Source organism: Ambystoma mexicanum, chromosome 5q (genome assembly GCF_040938575.1).
Source record: "Ambystoma mexicanum isolate Mex_15411 chromosome 5q, UKY_AmexF1_1, whole genome shotgun sequence".
NCBI classification, from domain to species: Eukaryota; Metazoa; Chordata; class Amphibia; order Caudata; family Ambystomatidae; genus Ambystoma; species Ambystoma mexicanum.
Genome location: NC_090933.1, coordinates 278250896 through 278272208, shown reverse-complemented (window position 1 = coordinate 278272208; position 21313 = coordinate 278250896). Strand labels below are relative to the sequence as shown.

Sequence of the window (21313 nt, the reverse complement as noted above, 5' to 3'; positions counted from 1 at the left end):
GAAGGGTGCAGGCTTACACAGGTATCTGATGAGGAGCTCTTCTCAGACGATAATAGAGAGGGAGAGATGGTGTTTGGAATGAGCATTAACATCTGGTTGAAAGTAACATACAAGCAAGTGGCACAAAATTGGCCATGGCACTAGAGGAAGGCATGGCAGCAGTACCAACATCTCTGTGGACCACCAGTCCATATGACGTTGGCTGCATCAAAAGCATTGGAGGAGTAAAAATGAAACTGAAAAAAGGAGCAATGTTACCAAGAGTCAAGCAATACCCACTATCAAAAGAGGCAGATGAGGGAATATATGAAACAATAACAGCTGTAATAAACAATGGTATATTAGTACCATCAGAGTCACCATGCAAAACTGCTGTGTACCCTATGCGCAAAGCAAAAGGAGGGTTGTGGCATTTTATCCAGGACCTGAGACCTTTGAACTACATTGTAGAAGCAGAGTACCTCATAGCAGCTAACCCAGCCACCATACTATGTGGAATACCAGCAGAGGCATCGCGGTTCACCGTGATTGACCTAAAAAATGCATTCTTTTCGATACCTCTGCAACCTGACTCAAGACCTGACAAGCTTCACATACCGAAACACAAAATGGAAACACACAAGGCTGCACCAAGGGTACTGAGAGTCACCATCCATCTTTAACAGAGTGATACAAATGGATTTAGGCAACATCGAGATGGAGAGCAAGGTGTTGCAATACGTGGATGACTTAATATGCAACACAACAGATAAGAGGTGTAGGAAGGACTCAGTGAAGATGCTCACAGTGTTAGCTGAGAAGGGGTACAAGGTAGACAAAGAAAAGTTACAGTTCTGCCAAGAACAGGTGCTCCAACATTGGTCAGCTCATTTCACAACATGGAAGGAACATTGCACCACAAAGGGCACAAGCCATAACAAACACACCATAACCACAGACCGTGAGAGAACTACAACAGTTTCTGGGCCTATGCAACTACTGCAGGGCGTGGGTTTTTGACTACAGCTCATACATAAGACCCCGGCTCAAGGCCCTCAGAGAATCACAGAAGGGGGATAAGAAGTTGGGATGCACAAGAGAAATGAAAGAGGCATTTGATGAATTAAAACACGCCATCTCAACAGCACCAGTACTGGCCACTCCAAACTATGAACATAATTTTTCATCTTCTCACATTGCGACTCAGCAGTAATGAAGGCAGTAATGACACCGAAAACAAGCATGGGACACAAGCCTGTAGCATTTTACAGCAGACACTTGGACCCTGTAATGTTAGGTCACTTCCATTGCAAACAGAGCCTGGCCGCCGCAGCCTTTGCGGTAGAAAAATCATCATCCATAACAATGGGGTGCCCCACAACACTGTTCGTGGAACACGCCCTCTTTGCAATACTGAACAAGCCCAAATCAACATTGACCACACATAGGGCATCAGGTTACGAGATAATTTTATCAAGACCAGAACTAACGATTGTAAGGTGCAGTAATGCAAACCCAGCAAGATTCATAGCAGAGGTAGTTGAAGATGGTGACTACGCTCATGATTGCAAACAGGCCATTGAAATTTACTCCAGCGCAAGAAAAGTTGAGGAAAATGCCCTAGGGGAGAAATAATGTACATTGATGGGTCCTCAACAATTGACCAGAGTGATGGGGTAAGGAGGACAGGAGCAGCAGTGGTTCGTTTGACAGAGGATTGGATGTATGTACCAGTAAAATGTGTTCAACTACCACAACATTACTCAGCCCAAGCAGCAGAACTAGTGGCCTTAATTTTAGCACTAAAAGAGAGCAATGACAAAAGGGTGACAATATATTCTGACAGTGCATACGTCACATCAACAGTACACTCAGGGCTAATAAAATGGCAACAAAGGGGGTTCAGAAGAGCAGATGGTACCCCAGTACAACATGCCCTCCTACTTGCTGAACTGATTGAAGTAATTGATGACCCTAAAGAAATAGCCCTGGTGAAGTGTCAGGCCCATACTAACGGGGATGACCCTATCTCAAAAGGTAACGAAAAGGCAAACGCACATGCCAAATACGTTGCGTACTTTGGAGAGATCTGGACCCCCCCAGAAAAACAAAAAGATAAGGGGAGGGCAGGGGCAAGACAAATGCTAATGAAGGATGGGTACACACACATCCCTGAAACTCAAATTATGGAATTACAGGCAGCAGCACCTATGGCAGAAAAAGAACTATGGGTCAACAGAGGATGCACAATGTCCCTCACAGATGCATTATGGCGTCAGAATAATACAGGCAAAGTAGTGATGGCCCTAGCCCTATTGAAAACAGCCCTGGCTCAGCTACACCACCCCACACACACAGGAAAGGAAGTGATTGCAGCACGGATAAAAGAGTCCTGGTTCTGTCCCGAGCTAAATTCACACGTTGCAAACTTTATCAGCAATTGCCTAACCTGTCAAAGGTTCACGGCCGGTCACACGCTGCAAGTGATCAAAGGTACTATACCCCGGCCAGAAGGACCCTTTCTGCACCTGCACATGGACTACGTTGACATGATCAATGTATGTCAAGGACACAGATACATGATTGTGGTAGTATGCCATTTTGAAGGTGGATCGAGGCTGGACCCTGCTCTCATGCAGACGCATTAAGAGCAGATAAGTCCTGCTGAGGGAGGTGTTCCCGAGGTGGGGGGTTTTCGAGGTGCTGCGGTCAGACAATCGCCTGCACTTTGCCAATGAAATGTTCCAACACATAACTACACTCCTTGGCATCAAACAGAAATTTGCATGCACATACCACCCACAAGCTAATGGTGTTTGTGAACGCCTGAATGGCCTCCTAAAAGAAGAAATTGCAAAGATTCAGCAGACAACTAAGAAAAGCTGGTTGTATTGCTTCCCCTTGGCCATGTTTGAATTAAGGAATAGACAAGGGTCAGATCACCACCTCACACCCCATGAGGTGGTGACTGGATGTCAGATGCACCTTCCACTAACACCATCATCAAGGGCCATGACCGATTACCATACCTCCGCAAATGTTTTTGGTGATGAAATGTACGACTATGTGTCTTCCTTGATTACTAGTGTCACCTTTATCTCTCAACAGCTGGAGCGGACGCAGGGTGGTTCGAAAAACACCCAAAAAGAAGAAACAAACGAGGAACAGGAACAACCAACACAGTGGACTGTTAAGGAGGGGGACCACGTCCTCCTCCGCAACTTCAACCGCCGGTGGAACAGCCCCCGATTTACCGGGCCCCACCAGGTGGAAACAGTAGCTCCTAAAGCTATAAAGGTTAGAGATAAGAAGGTGTGGACAAATATACAAGAAATCAAGCCCTACAAAGATCAGACCCGCCCTTGCATTGACGACAGGGCCAGCGCAGCAGCAACAGCAACAAAAGACAACGGCGACACAGCCCCTGACCCCTCACAAACTACAGGCACCCCTAAGGACTCAAATGGACAATCGCCCATAGCCCACCCCATGGTCACGAGATCCCAGAACAAACAAAACACTGCCCCGGCCAGCCCCGCCCCTGCCACTACTCAAATAAAGGACATTGCCTAACGAACTGTCATATTGCACCACACTTGTAGACACGTGCATGTTTTCTTTCTCTTTTTGTCTTGCACATGCAGGTACCGCGTACATCTGTTTCTGTATAAAGAAAAGTGAAGTAACTAACGTTACTATTTGCCCAAGAGTAAATGCTGCCCACAGACGACGACACATCTGAAGCACTATCACACCAATTTGTATATGTTATAAAAAGACCAAAATATTTAAAGAAGCGAAAAATATGTGTGTATTACAACACGTTCATTTTGGCCATAGAACAATCATTCCCACGTCTCCACGAGCAATTACCAGCCCTAAGAGATAGGTCGGTAAGACTAGCATGGGAACAGCTTTTCGCTTGGGCATTAAACGATTACTTGATAGGGAGAGCTTGAATAAACAAAACAAACAAAATTAATGCTTATTTTTAGAAATGTTCAGGCGGGCATCCATATCGTCAAGCATAATAAGCTGCAGGACCGCAGCAAAGGTAAGAGGAAAATGCTGGTGATATTAGCTATTGTAATAAAAATTATAGGTTTGTTGTTTATCACTGGTCTACTTGCTGCCACTGTCTGGCAGGCACACTATGCTTCTCATGTCATGGCTGCACCTCCTACTAATAATCTCCCCACCATGGCTGCAACAGGTACGGTGTCAGGTGGTACAAGTAGAACAAGAGTAAACAGGGGAAGGATTAAACGTAGCACATCTGTTGATAATAATAGGGTTGACACATATCTCACAGATTCCACACACGTCTCAAACAACATGTGGTATCAGCACATGTCCGAAATTGGTAAGGGGACAACTTAGGACAGCTGCTATGTGTGCTCATTGATCCCATATGCCATGAGCGCCTCCGAACATTTGTGGCCACTGAAATACCAGCAACATCAGTAGAATGCCTGATATATCTGGCCCTGTTCCAAACGAAAGGACATTTTCAAGGGAGAATGGCAATAATAAAATGGAAAACGAGACACACATACCCGTAAGAAAATAACTTCATCACGACTCTTCACATGTACAATCACTACTGGTAGCTAACAGAAGGGCTCCAGTACGTGACGGATGGGCCAGACAAAGGAGAGACGAAGGAAGTAACATTGAATGACCTACCATGTGAATGGCGCGCAAGTGAAGTTGCAGGAGTAATGGGGTGCTGGGAAAGACCACTACTGCTAATATATGGGAAAGTATACACAAAGGAATGATCAACAGATGGGGTTGTGGGGAGGGAGATGGTAACACTGACGAAACCAACTATGGCGAAAATGGACGAAAACAGCAAGTGTTTCAATGGATGGATAAAGACAGCTGGACAGCTGACCTGGTTGGAGAAGGACGAAGACCCAGTAACAATACTTTCATTGACTGCACCGACACTATGTTACCAACACAACGGAGAAATCCATGTCGGAAGGAACAGCAATTGCAAAAGGATAGTGACGATAACCAAGGAGGGTGCCGGTACAGCGGTTTTGATGGACCACAATTGGGCCTGCGGAGATAAGGTATACCACAGCTTGCCGCCATCTTGGAATGGACTATGCACAATGGTACACATAAATGTACCATCCCTAGTGGTACCACAGAAACATGTCAATTTGGGGAACTTCCCTAAAATGGATGAAGGGAATAAAAGGAGGAAAAGATCTGTGACGATTGAAGAAGGTAAAGAAAATAACGATACAAACATATTGTCAAGAGTGAAAAGACAAGGAGAAACACTGACGGGAAACTACCTGTGGGGTAGATTGGAAACTGCTCTCTGTGTCCTGGTGGAATGTCACTGACTGTTTAGCAGAGCAGCAATGTTCTTCTCACCAATAACACATCCAGGACTGCAGGCATATGCAAATGCAAAATGGCTCCAGATAACAAGATTGGAGCTAATCATGACAAACTCCACCGTCAATGGATTAAATGCAATAAAAGAAGAATTGAGGGCAGTACGAATGGTAGCACTCCAGAATAGATATGTGCTGGATCTCCTTACGGCAATGGAAGGAGGAGTTTGTGCAAAAATTGGAAAATCATGTTGCACATTAATCCCTGCTAATGACGCAGACAATGGCACACTTACTGGTGCAGTATCACAACTTGCCAATATGCACTCCAAGATGGAAGAAGCAACTAAGGGAGTGAAGAAAGATGGCAGCTGGTTTTCCTACTTGTGGTCGTGCATGCCATCATGGTTGTCAGATGGCCTTCAAATAATAGCTGGGTGCATAATAGTGGTTATGGAAAGCAAGAACAGCACGTACAACAGATGAAATGGTGGAAATGATCGGCATGCAAGCCCTACTACCAGCCGCAGACGACAAGCACAAGGACATCATTATACAGGAACGAGAAAGGTTGCGCAAGCAAATAATAGAAACACACTTGGACCCACCATCTGTGAAGGTAGAGAACCTAAGGAACCCGAAGACCTATGTTGGAAAGTGGGTCTACTGCAAACCCAGTGGTGGCTGCGTTTATATGTATTGGTCATTTGAAGATCATGTCAACCACTATAGACACCTGGCTGGAATAACGAAAGTATGGACAGTACGCGGAGATAAGAGAGCGGATAATTTTGTGGTCAACAAGTCCACCAGAGGGGGGACTGAAGTGGGAGAATGGGATAATACCCTCCCCCCAGTCTCATCCAGACCATGGCCTAGGGGACCACGGCCCAAGAACCCCCCAAAGAGGAGTTCGACCAATTCCCTTCTTTACCAAACAACAAGGTACCATGTGTTTGTGGCCCACATGCACGAGGAGCATGCCCACTACCAGGCCCTGGTCAAGCCGAAGCCTGCGACATGGACCAGCTTGACTAGAACAGCCACAAGTATTCACATCGTTAGAGATGCCATGACGACATAGCCAACAGATGAGAACACACGTGCCACCATGCACACTGGTCACTCACACACCAACCCACACGAAGAACATACTCAGTGCTATGACGTAGCGGACTGACATACCCACGGAAATGCATCATTGTTATTTTTCACATAGGCCTTCTACAGTACCGCAGAAACGCAAGACGCCTAAAGAGCTCGAGTATATGCTTGCTGATGCTTTCTCGCTACCTATCCCTATGAAGACGCCACCATGTATACCTAATGCTGCTTGTGACACTCTGTCGACCCGCGATCCCCATATTATGGGTTATGTATCGCCACCCAGAAACTAGGCCCAAGTAGGCCGCAAGCAAGAGTCCCCAGGCAGAAGCCTCGAAAACGAAAATCCTCCCAGAATGAAAATGCAAGTGCTGACCATGCAGAACGAGCCCCAACGAGAGCCCACAGCCAAGGCTGCAATGTTGCAACCCACATGCCGCGCTCCCAGCGCGAAGGTTACACCTGCCAATGCCAAATGCTCCTCAGTGGCGAAATACAAATCTAATGCTCATAATTCTGCTCCAGCTACGGTCTCTCCACATGTGACCAAGCCGAACTGACAAGATGCCAAGCTCACGAGACAGAAAGTCGCCAGGATCCCATGGCTGGGACACAGTCTGCAACAACGAAGCGACAAGTTGGACACCTACAACGATGGGAAAGACATGCACACCAGCCATCTTCTACCATGTCACAAAGTGAATTGGGTGGAGCTCAAACCTACCACGTGTGGTTGTTCGAAGGCACTGATTTGTCCAGATCGCAGGCACCTGTACGGGAGGGGTGTGGCTTTCCTATGAATTGACGTTCTAGATCAATGAGTAGATGAGGATCCCTACTAATTGAGTGTTGAAGCTCGTTAGGTAGATGATGTTTTCCCGCAGAAGGTAGCTAGTTTTGTTCTCAAGTGCGGAAGACAATCAGAACACAAGGGGCTCATCACTGACGCCATTACCCTTAGCCAATCACCAAGTGTCCCCTTGTAACAATTTCAGTGTAGCAACTGTTAGGGACAGCCCAAGTGTACCACCTGACCTGTCCTTATCCACTAATATTTCCTTCCATAGGTAACCATACTAACCCTACCACTCGGGGAACCAACCCGAAGTGGCGTTAGGTTTTGTGACGATTTTCCCAGGTGACGCAAGTAGCGCGTCATACTGCGGTAAAAAGGATCTGCGAGCCCCACTAACGACGAGAGCCTCTCCGGATGCATACAGTCTGAGCGTATCCCTGCCGTTACTCTAATAAACAGCAGTTATTACCTTGCTCTTGGGTGTGTCTCATACTCCTTTTGGGACGCGGGAGGAGTTGGGGCTTCCCCAGCCCTGGAGGTCTGCAGATGGCTCTGCCGGCCCCTGGGAAAATCACCCCGACACCTTCTCTGTGGCTGCCTGTCATCTGAAGCTCTGTTTAGAAAGGAATTACCATTTTGCTCTGCGTGTTTTATTTTGCATTGTTTTCTTTCCAAAATCGATTTTCTCACCTGTGTTCACATTGCTTTGGTGCCCTGCTCAGCAATCTGTAAGCTTCCTTACTACTTAAGTGCAGCCACACACATTTCTGTCCTAGCTATCCCACTGCAATTGTAAACTAATGCACAAATAATAAGTAAAGTCTGAGAATGCCATTTTGCTCTTGGATAAGGTTTTCATTTTTGTTTCTGGCCTCCCATCTTGGGGTGGAGGGCCGGATTCTCATTTCAATGTTTCCCTCTACCTACTGACTCCTTGCCACTAGATTCCATCCACAAAGAATTCAGTTAGCAGGTGTTTGCAAGGGGAGTGCATAACCTGTATGCCACCTGTCATTCAGAAAAACGATTTTGCATCTCTTTTCTATTAAAGGTTTATGTAGATTATGTTAGTAATTTGAATTAAGTGTGTTGTAGGATTGTTGCATTTGTACAGCCACACAGTGGTGGCTGCTGCTCTATTATTCAATTTTGCTCTGATTTTTCCTTGAATCCTAAATTAATAAATATTTCATTGTTACACACTGGCCTGGTTCATAGTCCATTGCGACCTGGGGTATTTTGTTAAGGTGGGTGTCATACAGGTTGGAGACCTTCTCAAGAAGGAACCCAGGGTTCAAATAAAAATAAAAAGCGTTTGTGCTGTGTTCCAAAATCATTGTCAGCGAAAGAAGTCCCTGGCTAGTTTGTGCCGCGTCATAAAACCATTGCAAGTCGACGCGGAAATGAGGACTGGGGAGTGGTGCCGGTTGGCGGAGTCAGGGGAGCGCATGCTCCCAGGGCCGCGCCACTGCGTGCATCCAAATTTAAAGGGGAAGATGATTTTTTCTGGTGAAAAAGGTTCCGTCTCCCGTCCCTAGCGAGGGACACCCATACAGTATGGAGGAAAGGGGACAGGATGAAGGAGTGCCAAAGAGAATCAAGAAGAGATAATCTTATGCAACGGAGGACTTCTGATGTAGGTACATCCTCGAGGGGTAGAGCGCTGTGGAGCTAGCAGCATCCTGAGAGCGAGGAGAACACTGGAACCCCGGTGTAGAGAGCAGTGGAGTAACTGCTGCAGGAACATAGTCATCCACCCCATCACGCTTGGTGGCGGGACCACAAGAGGAAGCCTTGGTGGGCCTAGGGCTTGCAAAACAATGCTGTGACCAGTCGAACCTGGAGGAACGAAACCTCCCATCTGCTGATGTGTGCAGAGCTTACTGAAGCGAGCAGATGCCGAGAGTGAGTCAGTGACAGACACAACAAAGTAGAGAACGAGAGGAGGCTGAGCCACCATATCCCGACACCAAGCCCTACGAACAAGCCAGCTCAAGAGAACGTATCCAGGTCGTTCATAAACGGGGAGGCAACTGGGACTAAACAAACTTTATGAAACAAGTTATAATACCGGTTACAGGAATTTGAAAAACCCAAAGTATGGACTGCGGGAGAAGCCACGACAGTTGTTTGATATAAAGATTGGAGAGGGCCAAAAGTACCCTATGAGATATACTGAACAGAGACATTGGGGAAGCCCACAAAACGTGTATGATATAAAGATTGAAAAGGGCTGGCAATTCCCTATGATAAACATTGAGAAGAATGTCGATGACAGGAATCAGAGAAACCGATAGAATAGGTATTGGTGAGAGGACCCAAGAGTTTTCCGACGAAGTTTGGATGGGAACGACCGCGCTCTATGAGAGACATTGAGGAGCCAATTGAATTGAATTTGAAAGCAGCTCAGGAGAGCCTGAGAAAATCCAAAATACAAACCTTGTAAGAAAGTTTAAGAGCACTAATTATATTGGTCCAAGAAAACTGGGACCACTCTATCCAAAACAGTAAGAAAATGAAACAATGTAAACATTAAGGTTGGTTACAGGAACCAGAGAGATCTGAAGTTTAAGTTTTTGGAGAGGCCGTAGAAGTTGCTATGTATAGTACATAAAAAGGGTCAAGAGCATCCTATCAAAGATACTGTAAAACTAATCAATCTGGAGGATTTAAAGTGAGAAAGAGAAGACTTAAAGAGAAAAACCAAAAATAAAGAGGTGGTAAAAAGGGAACAAGAAAGATCCAGAACTCCAAAGCGGCTAACCTTTTTTAAAATGTATACAATGTTTTATTTGTTTTTAGTTTAATTTACAAACTTTTACAAATATACAAAAAAGAATTTAAAACAACAAAACACAGCAACAATCTTCATGTTACATAAAACTAAACAAACATTTGTTTGTAGGATGAAATGCAAATATGTTTGTCCAATTCATTAGATGAGAAAAAAAACAGTATGCAAATTTAGAAAATTATAAGCAAACGAACACTAGATAATTATGACTCTATAGTCCCGTTATACAAAACTAACAGCTCTTGAATTTTCTGTAACGGATTGTACAAAGCCAACATTCACATACTATTCCCCACCATACATCGATTCCAAAAAGTTTCACAAGATAATTCAAGATCTAAGGGTGCAAAAGCGCCCAACTTATTTTTCCTTACATCTTCTAAAGTCGAACAGTAAACCACTAGGTGTTTTATAGTTTCTCTTTGTAAGAGATTTTTGCATAGTCGACAACTCAGCTCTCCACTAAGAAGTGAAAAGTTTTTCCATAGTGCTATTCGCTCCAAATAATGGAATTGATTTAGCTTAAATCTTAGATACAATTGGCGCAGCATAACACTAGGAGTTTTTATTAAATACAGCGATCTCCATTCCCTAGTTCTACAAAATTGTGAATATTCAAAATATGTTTTATACGTTTTAATGGAATCGATATTATGGATCCAATCACATTCGTACAATTTCTTCTTCACATTAGGTAAAAGTCATTTCATATCTTCAATAGATGAGTTTATGTTGTCTAACATATTGTTCATTTTTTGTACAAAGTTCGTCATTGAAGAAGCCTTGTTTCCCACCATTATTAAATGTAGATCTAGAAAGAGAGAATTTTGTACTGACGATAGTAATTTGGAGTAGATGGTAAGTCTCTGCCAAGTCCACCTAGCGCTTAAAGAAGAAAGTGCCAGTTTGTGTTGTAAAACAGCATTTGGCACTCTTTCCACAGTTTGCCTTGAATTCGGTTGAGAAGTGGCTCAATTTCTAGCAAACAGATGTCAAGGACAAAAAGTAATATTGGCTCTACTTTTAATAAGTAAAAATCATTTAAAGGAAGTAAAGAATATTTACAGTACTTGCCCAAAATAATCATCATTGAAGCTACGGGACGAACTTTAGTATTAAGGGAAGCAATCCAAGATGCAACTGAGTTGACATCTGAAAGGGTATAGCCAAGGTAACGCACAGCTATTTCCCGATCAATTTGTGCTTGTCCAATAGACCAAGTATAAGATTTTATCTTTTTCCTATTTCAAAATATGATGATTTTAGATTTTTCCGAGTTTACCACTAAATTATGTAGTTCAGCATATTTTGCAAAATTATTTAGTTTGCACTGCAGCCCAGATGGAGTGCGATCCATAAGAAGGGTGTCATCTGCAAAACCTAACCATTTTATTTTAATATCTCCCAGGCGGATTGGATACATAGCTGAATCTTGCCAAAGTTGATCCATATCACTTAAATACAAATTAAAGATAGTTGCTGCCAAATTTCATCCTTGCTTTACGCCAGTCATAGTGGCAATAGGCGATGTCAAAGAGCCAGAGTTGGTGATTCGGACTTGAAACATAGTATCCCTATGCAACAAGGCTACCAGTTGAATCAATCTCGGAGCGAAACCAAGGGCCAAATGTTTAGCTCTCTAATTATAGTGTCGAACGCACGTGAGAGATTAAGGGTAGCCATATAAATGGGTCCAGCATTTGGTTCTTTGGATTTAGCTATGATGTGAGCTATAATTGTGGCATTCAGTGAGGGACCCATTTCCTTACGGAAACCAACCTGGTATTTGGAATATATATTGTTAGCAGTGATAAACGTTTGCAGATGAAATTACAAAATCGCAAAAACTTTGGCTGATGTACCCATCAAAGCAATGGAGTGAAAATTTGCCGAATTGTTAGGGTCACCCTTTTTGAAAATAGGGATGACTACTGCATTTAGCCAAGAATTCAGAATTTGGTTGGTTGACAAGATGTTATTGAATTTGTTATGTAAAACAGTAGACCAAAACATTTGATCTGATTTAAATAAACATGCCGGAATCCCATCCGGACCGGGTGCTTCAGAAGTTTTTAAGTTTTTGATAGCAAGCACTACCTCATCTCTCGTGAATCGTATAGGATCCTCACATATTAAATTTAAAAGCCCAGAGTCAAAAGCTTCAAAAAGCTTAGGGAGTTTAAATCTATCAGCAATATAGCTGTTCCAAGTTTCAGCTGAGATAAAAGATGCCAGAGCGTTTTAATTAACCTTTTGCTTGTCATTCAAAATAGACCATATTTTACGCGAGTCCCTTTTACATAATAAAGTCACAATAGCTTGATTTTCTATATTGTGAAAGTGGTGTTTGGTCACGGAGTGATACTTTGCCCTTTTCCGATTTTTAAGGTACTTGTAGTGAGAAAACTCCATGGCACAACGGTCACATTTTTCATTTTTTGTAATTGATGCTAATGTGTGATTCAAAGGGCACACAGAAGTAGTACTTGAGGTCTGATCACGAGAAGATAAGGCACACAAAATATCTTGCATTAGAGTGTTATTACATTCCTCCCTAATGGGAACATTAACATTTTCTTTTAGGTGCGCTTTCCAAATTAGCTTACTTACTATGAAAGTAAAACCTAAGTTAAAGCTAAACCTGTTAACCTATATCACGAGCTACAGAGTCTTATAAGAGACGATCAAAGGCACCAGAGGAGTTTTCTTTATTGACTTTCACCCACTTTTCGGAATTACAAGAACATTGTTCTCATGGCAAAACCCTGAGAATAAGCCTTGGAAGTCTGGCTAAAGTTAAATTACCAGAAGCTGAACATTCTGGTGTTATTAGTTGTAGTTGTAGGGACAGTTAGAAGTAAGGCTTGGACAGAGGACATTTTTCTTTGGAATTTGACTATGGACGAGCATCCTTAGTTGTTCTTTATCTGTCCTACAGTGCATGATCTGAGATTAAGTGCACTGTTGCTGGTAGTGATGGCCTTAACTTAGAGCCTAGTCAAGTCCTCAGTGACATCCCTGCTATCCTGGTGTAGGAGACACAGGCATTTACTTGGAAAAAGTACCAAGTTTCACTGGTTTATTGCAAGTCAGCCTCATAAGTGTCACCAAAGCCAAAAATAGATTGATCCAAAATATAAACGGTATGCATCAGAGAAATGTAAAAGACTGTTAACTTAAAATGTCCAATCAAAAAATTAAACTTCACGGGAAGACAGATACAAAATGTCAAAATTAGGATGCAGAAAAACAAGTTAATGGAAAGAAACGGTAACAGCCACAACCTATAGCGATAAGTTAGATCAGTGTGGAGAGGGCCACTCAAACTGTCAAATAGGCAACACACCATGAGAATGCCTTTTCAACACCTGTCTGCGGTGCAAGCAATATCAAACCAATTGGGATGGAGGGAGAACAGGATGGTACAATTATTTAATGACCTACAAAAAATGCACATTCCGAAGTCTCAGTGCCACGTGGCCTGGAAAACCATGAGGGTATGGTGCCCAAGAACTTGTGGTTAAATTAGATGAGATCATACGATTCAATTACAAATCCTCATCAGTGTTCTGATACATTTAATATGTTGCCAAACAGTAAGAAACACATGTCAATACACCACTATATTTCAATACAATTTCAACAGTATTCATAATTTACAATATAATTAGTCTGAAGCAGCCATCGTCTCTCAAAGTGGCTGTGCAACACAGCAGAAGAATAAATGAAAGTTTTCGTTTAGCAAAACACACATTAAAGGTAAGCATTGCCAACAAATGTATTCTGTGTGGGTAAAAATTAAGTTAGTACCAATTAATGCTGCAATCTGCATTGCTACCTTGTTTCAGAGCAATATTGATGCTTTCTTACTTCTTTAGCTATAACAATGGACAATATGTTATTACTCACTTTGCATTTTTCATTTTGATAGAGGCAATTTCTTAGCAGCTGCATAACCATCTTTAGCTCCCTCATGAGATTGTCCTCCTGTGTGATCAAAATAAATGTAATCAAACATGTGCACATGCCAAAAGAAACCAAAAACACTTTTTCAAGAACCATTTTGGCAAGCTTTAGGGGGTTGAAGTCAAGGCTGACCACTAACTCTTAGGACACTGACTAGCAAACGATCTCCAAAATAGGGGCACAATTGATATCATGCTTTATCTGTTTCCATCCAAGTCTACTCATTAGATTTAACTTCAGTTTACACCAAAAACATAACTATCAAAGAAGAAATGTAGGGGTGTGCACGGCAGAATCGACTCATGGAATAACATGCATTAGTACAAGGGGATGAAGACCCCCGAGATTGAAATACATTATGTAAATAACGGAAGAAACAAGAACAGATATCTTCGGGGCAGCAATTTCCTGTAGATAGTTTCCTATACGTATCCTCAAAATAATCAGCCCACATTAATACGCTGTACCATTTGTGTAGTGCGGGAGGAGACATTCTCATCCAATGTACACTACACTTGTTAACTGCGCACTAGTAGGACTAAGGCTAAAACCAACATACTGGTCATGCTATCTCATGAATTAAAACCAGCAGACAAACCAAAGGATCAGTATTAACAGTAGAACCAGTAATAACAGATTATCCTTGTGTGAGCTGTGCCCAAAACTGCATCTCTGTTAGGCACAGCTAGCTGTCGGATACATTTTATTATTTTGAGAGGGCTGCATGGAATGAAGGCAGGAACCAGTGTTTACAGTTAATTGAAATGTATTCTGTTTGAATACAAATCCCTGTTGTCAAGAGAGCATCTTCCATTTTCATCTAAAGGTTTTTACCATCTGAGCTCTCTACTCCATCACCAGGAAAAAGAGGAAATAGTTTTACAAGGATCCTCCTGCACAGTATATTTCAACACAGAATTGGAGAACGTGGAGAACATCTTAGACATGTATTCTTCAATGTAATAATACAGAATTATGGAAATCGGTTATGTGCATCTCAATATCCCAAAACTCATCCATAAAAAGGAAAGTCCTGTTATGAAAAGGACACCCAGCGTCATCAACCCTATTCTGCTCTGTGGTTTAGTGATAATAGGATTAAAAGTGAACTCAAGAATGTGGATACTGTCTAAAAAGAGCAAGAGCCAAATATTTCAGGCTGTTTGTATTTCGAGTGCAACCCAGCACATGCCCAGATTGTGGTGCACACTTTATACGTAATTCCACTTCTGTGGAGGGCCTACCCAAAACTGCTGTTTCCAGGTTGGGGAACTGGAGGGGCTACATATATTCCTTTAAGTCTCACATGCTGACCATAAGGGGATAGACTTAACATGTGGTTGGAGTGATGTACGATTATAGAACTGTTTTGAGTCCATCAAGTTCGTACACTAAAGCTAAGATGCTCTAGCTCAGTTGCCCAAATTAGTCTAATTAGCACAAACCTAATTTGTGTGAAAAAGGGGATGTTCATGGATGAACAAAAACATTTTGGAAGAATCACCATTGTATTTAGTGACATTCTGGCCATCGATGTAATGACAAAAGAAAACCATCTGTCGATGTTGTGTGCAGTTTCACATAGGGTTTGTCTATAAGTCACTTCATATTGACTTTCCTAGAAGCATGGATTACAAGACAGCGAACCCTACCCTGATAACAATTGAACCTTGGGTGCTCCCTACTTCTAATGAAGTTTCAAGTCAAGCGCCGGAGTACAGACTATTGCAGTTTATATCTAGTCTATAAAAGAGCACATTCCTTATCGCTTGTGATGCTCTTTCTGATGGATTTTCTTCCCACAGATTCCTCATCTTCAAAGCATTTGGGAGAGTCTGCTGAATCACAGAATACTTTATCCCAGTTGGGGTGCAGTGTGGCACCAGTGTTGAGATCCCTCAATGCCGTCCTTCCTCAACGCTAGAAAAGTTATGTCAGGCAGCTATATATACCTAAAGCAAAACAAAAGAGGTGTTGGCTGGAAGGTTTGGAATAAATCTTAACCTCCGACATTGTTCTTCGCCTGTCAAGCCATTACAAAAGGGGAACGACCATATGCAAATCAGACTTGTTCCCACCCCCAAAGGGGTATCCCCAGACATGTTTCAGCCTTGTTTGACGTCATCAGTGAGGAGTAGATTTTGTTTTGCTTAAGCTATATATACCTTAAACCGCGCCCTTTGAGCTCAGTTCCCTTTCTGTCCCCATGGTCAGCCCCTTGAGAGGAAACTTTAAAGGGAATCATCAAACTCTCCATCAGGAGGCCACGTTTGGGTGGTCGATGAGGAATCTGTAGGAGGAACATCCATCAGAAGAACAAAATACTTTCCTCTTTGTGGTATTTTTTCTGATGGATGTTCCTCCCATGGTATCATCATCTATGATATTTATCTCCTAGCACAGCTGCTCTTCGGAAACCTTTCCCTAGTCAGCGGATGCATTGTGGCTCCACATCAGCGCTGCCTGAGGCCTTTACGTACCGGACAGAAAATCGGTGCCAGTATATATTGAGACTATGTGCCCCGTGACTTAAGTTCCACTTTTTCCCTACCAATCCGATGTTTACGGACTGCAGCAGAGGTGTACTAGCTATCCGTCAAGAGGAGCAGATAGGGAGGGCAATGAGGAATCTCTAAGAGGAATATCCATCAGAAAGAACATTACCAAGAGGTAAGTAGTTTTTTTCTTCTAATGGATTTTATCCTCCTACCGATTACTTATCTATGATTGACTCACATAGCAGTACGTAGATCTGCAGGATGGATGCGAGCAAGAACACCACCTAAACCAAACTGGAGGAGGGAGGTGAGCAAGAACACCACCTAAACGAGAAAACTCTGAAGGACAGCACCAAAAGGAGCATCCTGTCCAGACAGAGAATCAAAGCAGTAATGCTTAGTAAACATATTCAGAAAAGACCACGTAGCAGCTGGACAAATGTCCAGACCAGGAACTTCATGTTGCAGAGCTGAGGTGGCAGCCAATCCTTTGGTGGAATGAGCCCCGAGACCTACAAGCATATCCTTACCCAAGGGATCAGAGCATTCAGAGATGTAGAGGATAATTCACCATGACAGTGTCTGTTTGGCACAACCCGGCCAGCTCGTGCACCAGCATAACCAACAAAAAGCTGGTCATCTTTACATCTCCCTCGTCCGAGAGACGTAGTAGCTGAAAGCCTGCACTAGGTCTAGCTAGTGGAATTGCTCCTCTGTCTCAGAAGGATGAGGCGGAGGAAAAAATGCAGGAAGATGGATCTTTTGAAAGAGATAGAAATCAGAGATCACTTTCAGAAGGAAGGATGGTCTCACTGCCAACTTCCCCTTTGCTTTGAGAAAACCAAATAGGGAGGCTTAAGAGACAATGCCTGGAGCTCACTAACCCATCTAGTGGAAGTGATGGCCACCAGGAACACCACTGTAAGGGTGAGCACCTTTAATAAAAACAATAAAAGGGCTCAAACGGCGTCCATAAGAAATGTCAACACACAATTTAAATCACATGCCAGAAAAACAAACTGGCAGGGAGCAAACTGGTTACACAAACCCTGCAACAACTGCATAACAGTGGGGATTGTGCAAAACGAGCCCTGTTGCAGGGACCTCTTGAAAACCGAAATAGCGGTGGGGTAACCCTTTACAGTGCCAATCTGCAGGCCCGCCTAGGGCAATTAAAGCATCAAATTCAACACAGGGCATAGAGGACAGGAGAAAGGTTCCTGGTCACTCTCCCGGCACTAGATCAAACATGTAGGCCACCTGCAGGCATACATGGATTTTGCAGGCCTCCAATCTGAAAGGAGCACATCAAGGATATTGTCTGAAAAGTCCCACTCCTTGTATTTCAGCCTCTCATTAGCCAAGCATGAAGGTTCAAGCTGTTGAGGTTCAGGTAGAGGGACTGCCAATCCGAATAGGAGAGCAAGTCGACTCTCCTCGGAAGGCGCCAGGCAGCGCAGATGGACATGTCCACGACTCCAGATGCCACATTCTCCAGGCCCAGTCTGGGTGCAACGAGGATCATTGTGGTTTTGAACAGGTGCAATCTCCTGAGAACCAGCAGAATTACAGGGATCAGCGGGAACGCATAAAGGTTGTCAAAAGTCCACTTGACCGTCAGCCTGGTCCCAAGAGCTCCCTGATGAGGAAATTCCCTGGAACCGAACCACTTACACTTCCTGCTGACAATGGACATGAAGAGGTCCTCTTGAGGAGTTTCCCAACAGGAGAAGAGCTCCTCCAGAATTTACTGACACAATGAAGTATGACTGCTAAAGGCATCCACTGTGACATTTTCTCGTCTGGCCAGATGAACCACCATCAGAGAGAAACTGTCATTCAGAGCCCAGAACCACAGTTGCATTGTTTGTATGTAGAGGGGTAAGGACCCCACAGCATCTCGTAAATTGAGGTAGTGAATGGCCACTGTTTTACCCGTCAGGACCAATACAGTCTTCCATCGTAGGAAGGGAGAAAAGCGACCAGGGCCAGCCTGATCACTCTCAACATCAGCAATTTGATGTGTTCCAGCACTCCAACGGAGACCACATGTCACTCGCCGTCAGATCTTGGCGGTGAGCATCTAGCCTGTCAGGGAGGCATCAGAAACAAAATTCAGTTGTGGCCAGGGTTGTCAACATAGTGCACCTCTCAGCAGGTTGTCTCTCTGAGACCACCAGTGAAGGTCCCTGGACACCCTTGTCGAGACCTTTAGAAGGTCTGAGGTACGTCCCTGAAATTGGGACCACTGGCAACTGAAAAGCTACTGGAGCGACCTCATGAGCAGCTGAGCCTCTGTAGGCCTCTCAAATTATTAAAATTCTCAATAGAGCTGCAGGGCAACTTCCTTATTTTACATACTTGATCTAAAAGAAATGAACTCGCCCCATGGTGACAAAATATTTACCAGTGCTTTCTGTAAAATGGTGCATGTCATAAGCATACTTCATATTTGGTGCAATGTCACCCAAAGGCCAGGCATGCACAGTGAAACGTTACTTGCCATTTACTGCAAACAAAGTTAGTCTACTGTAAATGTCAATTTATTTTGCATGCAAACGGTACCCGCTCTTCATAAAATCTCCTCGCCAATGCAAGTTGGCTAGTAGATTTTGTGAGTCCTCCTCTGGCACCACCAGGATGCAGCAAGTCAGCAAGTGCATAAGAGCCAAGACAGGAACCGTTTGTGGCTGGCAGACATGCAACATCATGGATATGTTTGCTACTCGGTTATCATGTGCGAAGGCCCAGCCCAAGCGAGGCGATTGTCCAAGACCGCCCCGATGAATTGGAGGTACTGGGGTAGAGAAATTTGAGATTTCTTGAAGTTCAGGGAGAAGCCCAAGCTGTGCAATAGGCTGTATGTTCGGTGGAAGTGTACCAGTGTATGGGGAGCGAGTTCGGATGAGCCAGGTATACAGATAGGGAAATACTTGAATGTCTTCCCTTCTGAGGTGAGCCTCTACCACTGCCACCAACTTGGTGAAAACCATGGGTGCTAAAGAGAGACCGAATGGCGAGACCTTGAACTGGTAACAGCATTTCCCACCATGAATCTTAGGTGCATCCTGCGCTTTTATGTGGATGGACACATGTAAGTATGCATCCTGGAGATCCAAGAGGACCAGCCAATTGCGTAGGTCTAGGGCCTGAAGGATCTGGGCTAGGGTAATCATCTTACACTTGTCTGTGCACAAGGACAAGTTCAAAAGTCTCAGATCCAAGATGGTATGGGGGCTGTCCTCATTCGGCACCATCGAATAGATTGAATAACAGCACTTTCCTCGATCCGAGCAGAGCACCGGGTCTATGACAATCTTCTGCAAAAGCTTACCGACCTCTTCCAGTAGAAGATGGTCCTGTAGACAATAACTAGCCATCCAGTGGATGGCCAGAGGACGATCAGCAAAAGTGACATATGATCACTGGTGAATGACCTGTAAATCCAACACATTACTGTTGTAAAAATCCATTTGGTGCAGAATTGGGCTTTGCACCTGGGGCAGTGAAGGGCACAGTGAAAGCAGCAATGCCTCCTCGGAAGGCACCCCTACTCCGGCCCCTATGGGGCGTCGCTGCACTAGTTTGCCATAGGGAAGCAGGAACTCTTCCTCTATGGGCATAGGAGGTGAAGGGGTGAAACCCCCCTGTCCCTGCATGCTGGATTAGCAGGTTGTTGCTGTTGAACCGTCAGCCCCAGCGACATCACCATCCCCTTGGAACCCAGGAATTTTTGCAGTGATTAATCTGCTTTGGTACAGAACAGGTTGTTGTTGTCAAATAGCATGCCCAGGAGTTTTCCTAACCACAGTACTGGTGGCCATCATCCTGGCTACACAGTCGCGGCGTCACGCCCTGACTGAATGTTCTGGCGGGAGGTCTCCTTGCTATCCTTCACAAGGGCCTCAAAACCACCTCACCCTCTGTGATGTGTTCTGCCGCTTCCAAGATGATGGACCAGAGTCCAAATGATAATTTGGACAGGGCACCGGAGGCATTGATGTACCTGAAGCCAATGTTTGATGACAAAAACAGCCTTTCTCCCCCATGCGTTCAGTCTCTCGCTCACCATGTCCAGAGACAGAGAAGAAAAAGATGTTTTCAGGTTAGCCGTAGCAGCATGCACAACTCAACTCTATGGAGATGCATGGTCAGACAGTAACAGAGGGTGCTGGTCTGTGCTTTTTGGGCAGATCCCGGTCTACATTCAGAACTGATGCCAGTCTGGACTATAGCCCAAGGACAGGAGCTTCTACTGTATTTGTATTTATTGTTTTTATAGAGTGCTTTAATCCAAAGTGCTTTACAGTTTAACAACAAGAACACATAGAACATGAAACAGTAGAAGCAATCACAATATATATGAATCAAACCAGTAAAACAGCATGTAGAACAATTTGCCTACGAGGATGAAAAAGGGAGGAGGAGGTGGGGAAGGAAAGGAAGAGGGAGAAGGAGAAATTGAGACCACTGGCAACTGAAAAGCTACTGCCTGGTTGAACAGCAGCAAGGTCTCTTTCTTTGTACCATCATTCAAGATATCCACAGTTCATATTGCACCTTGGACAGGGAGGCGGTTGATAACCCTAGGGTATCCACCACCTTTCAAATTAGTTGCTGTAAAGCAGCCCGAGGCTTGCCTGGGTTCAGGGCAGGGAGCATGCACTTGACTGGTTCGATGCCCAGACCACGCGGGTACTGAAAGTCTGCAGCAAGGTCCACCAGGTCACCATCATATGCATGAAATGCCTCTGGGAAGTCCCTCAACTCTTTACGGTGAAGGGGTTCCAAACCAAAGGGAATGGGGTCCCCTTCATCA

The 21313-nt window shown here is 44.0% G+C and overlaps 1 protein-coding gene across 1 annotated transcript in view; it reads right to left on the bottom strand.

Annotated features, from left to right (window-relative positions):
• RTTN (rotatin) overlaps positions 1 to 21313 on the bottom strand; it is a 2784523-nt gene that overhangs the window by 115505 nt on the left and 2647705 nt on the right. Inside the window, exon 44 of the mRNA XM_069620779.1 lies at positions 13940 to 14017. Within this exon, the coding sequence (XP_069476880.1) occupies positions 13940 to 14017 (78 nt within the window). The remainder of the gene's footprint in view (positions 1 to 13939; positions 14018 to 21313) is intronic.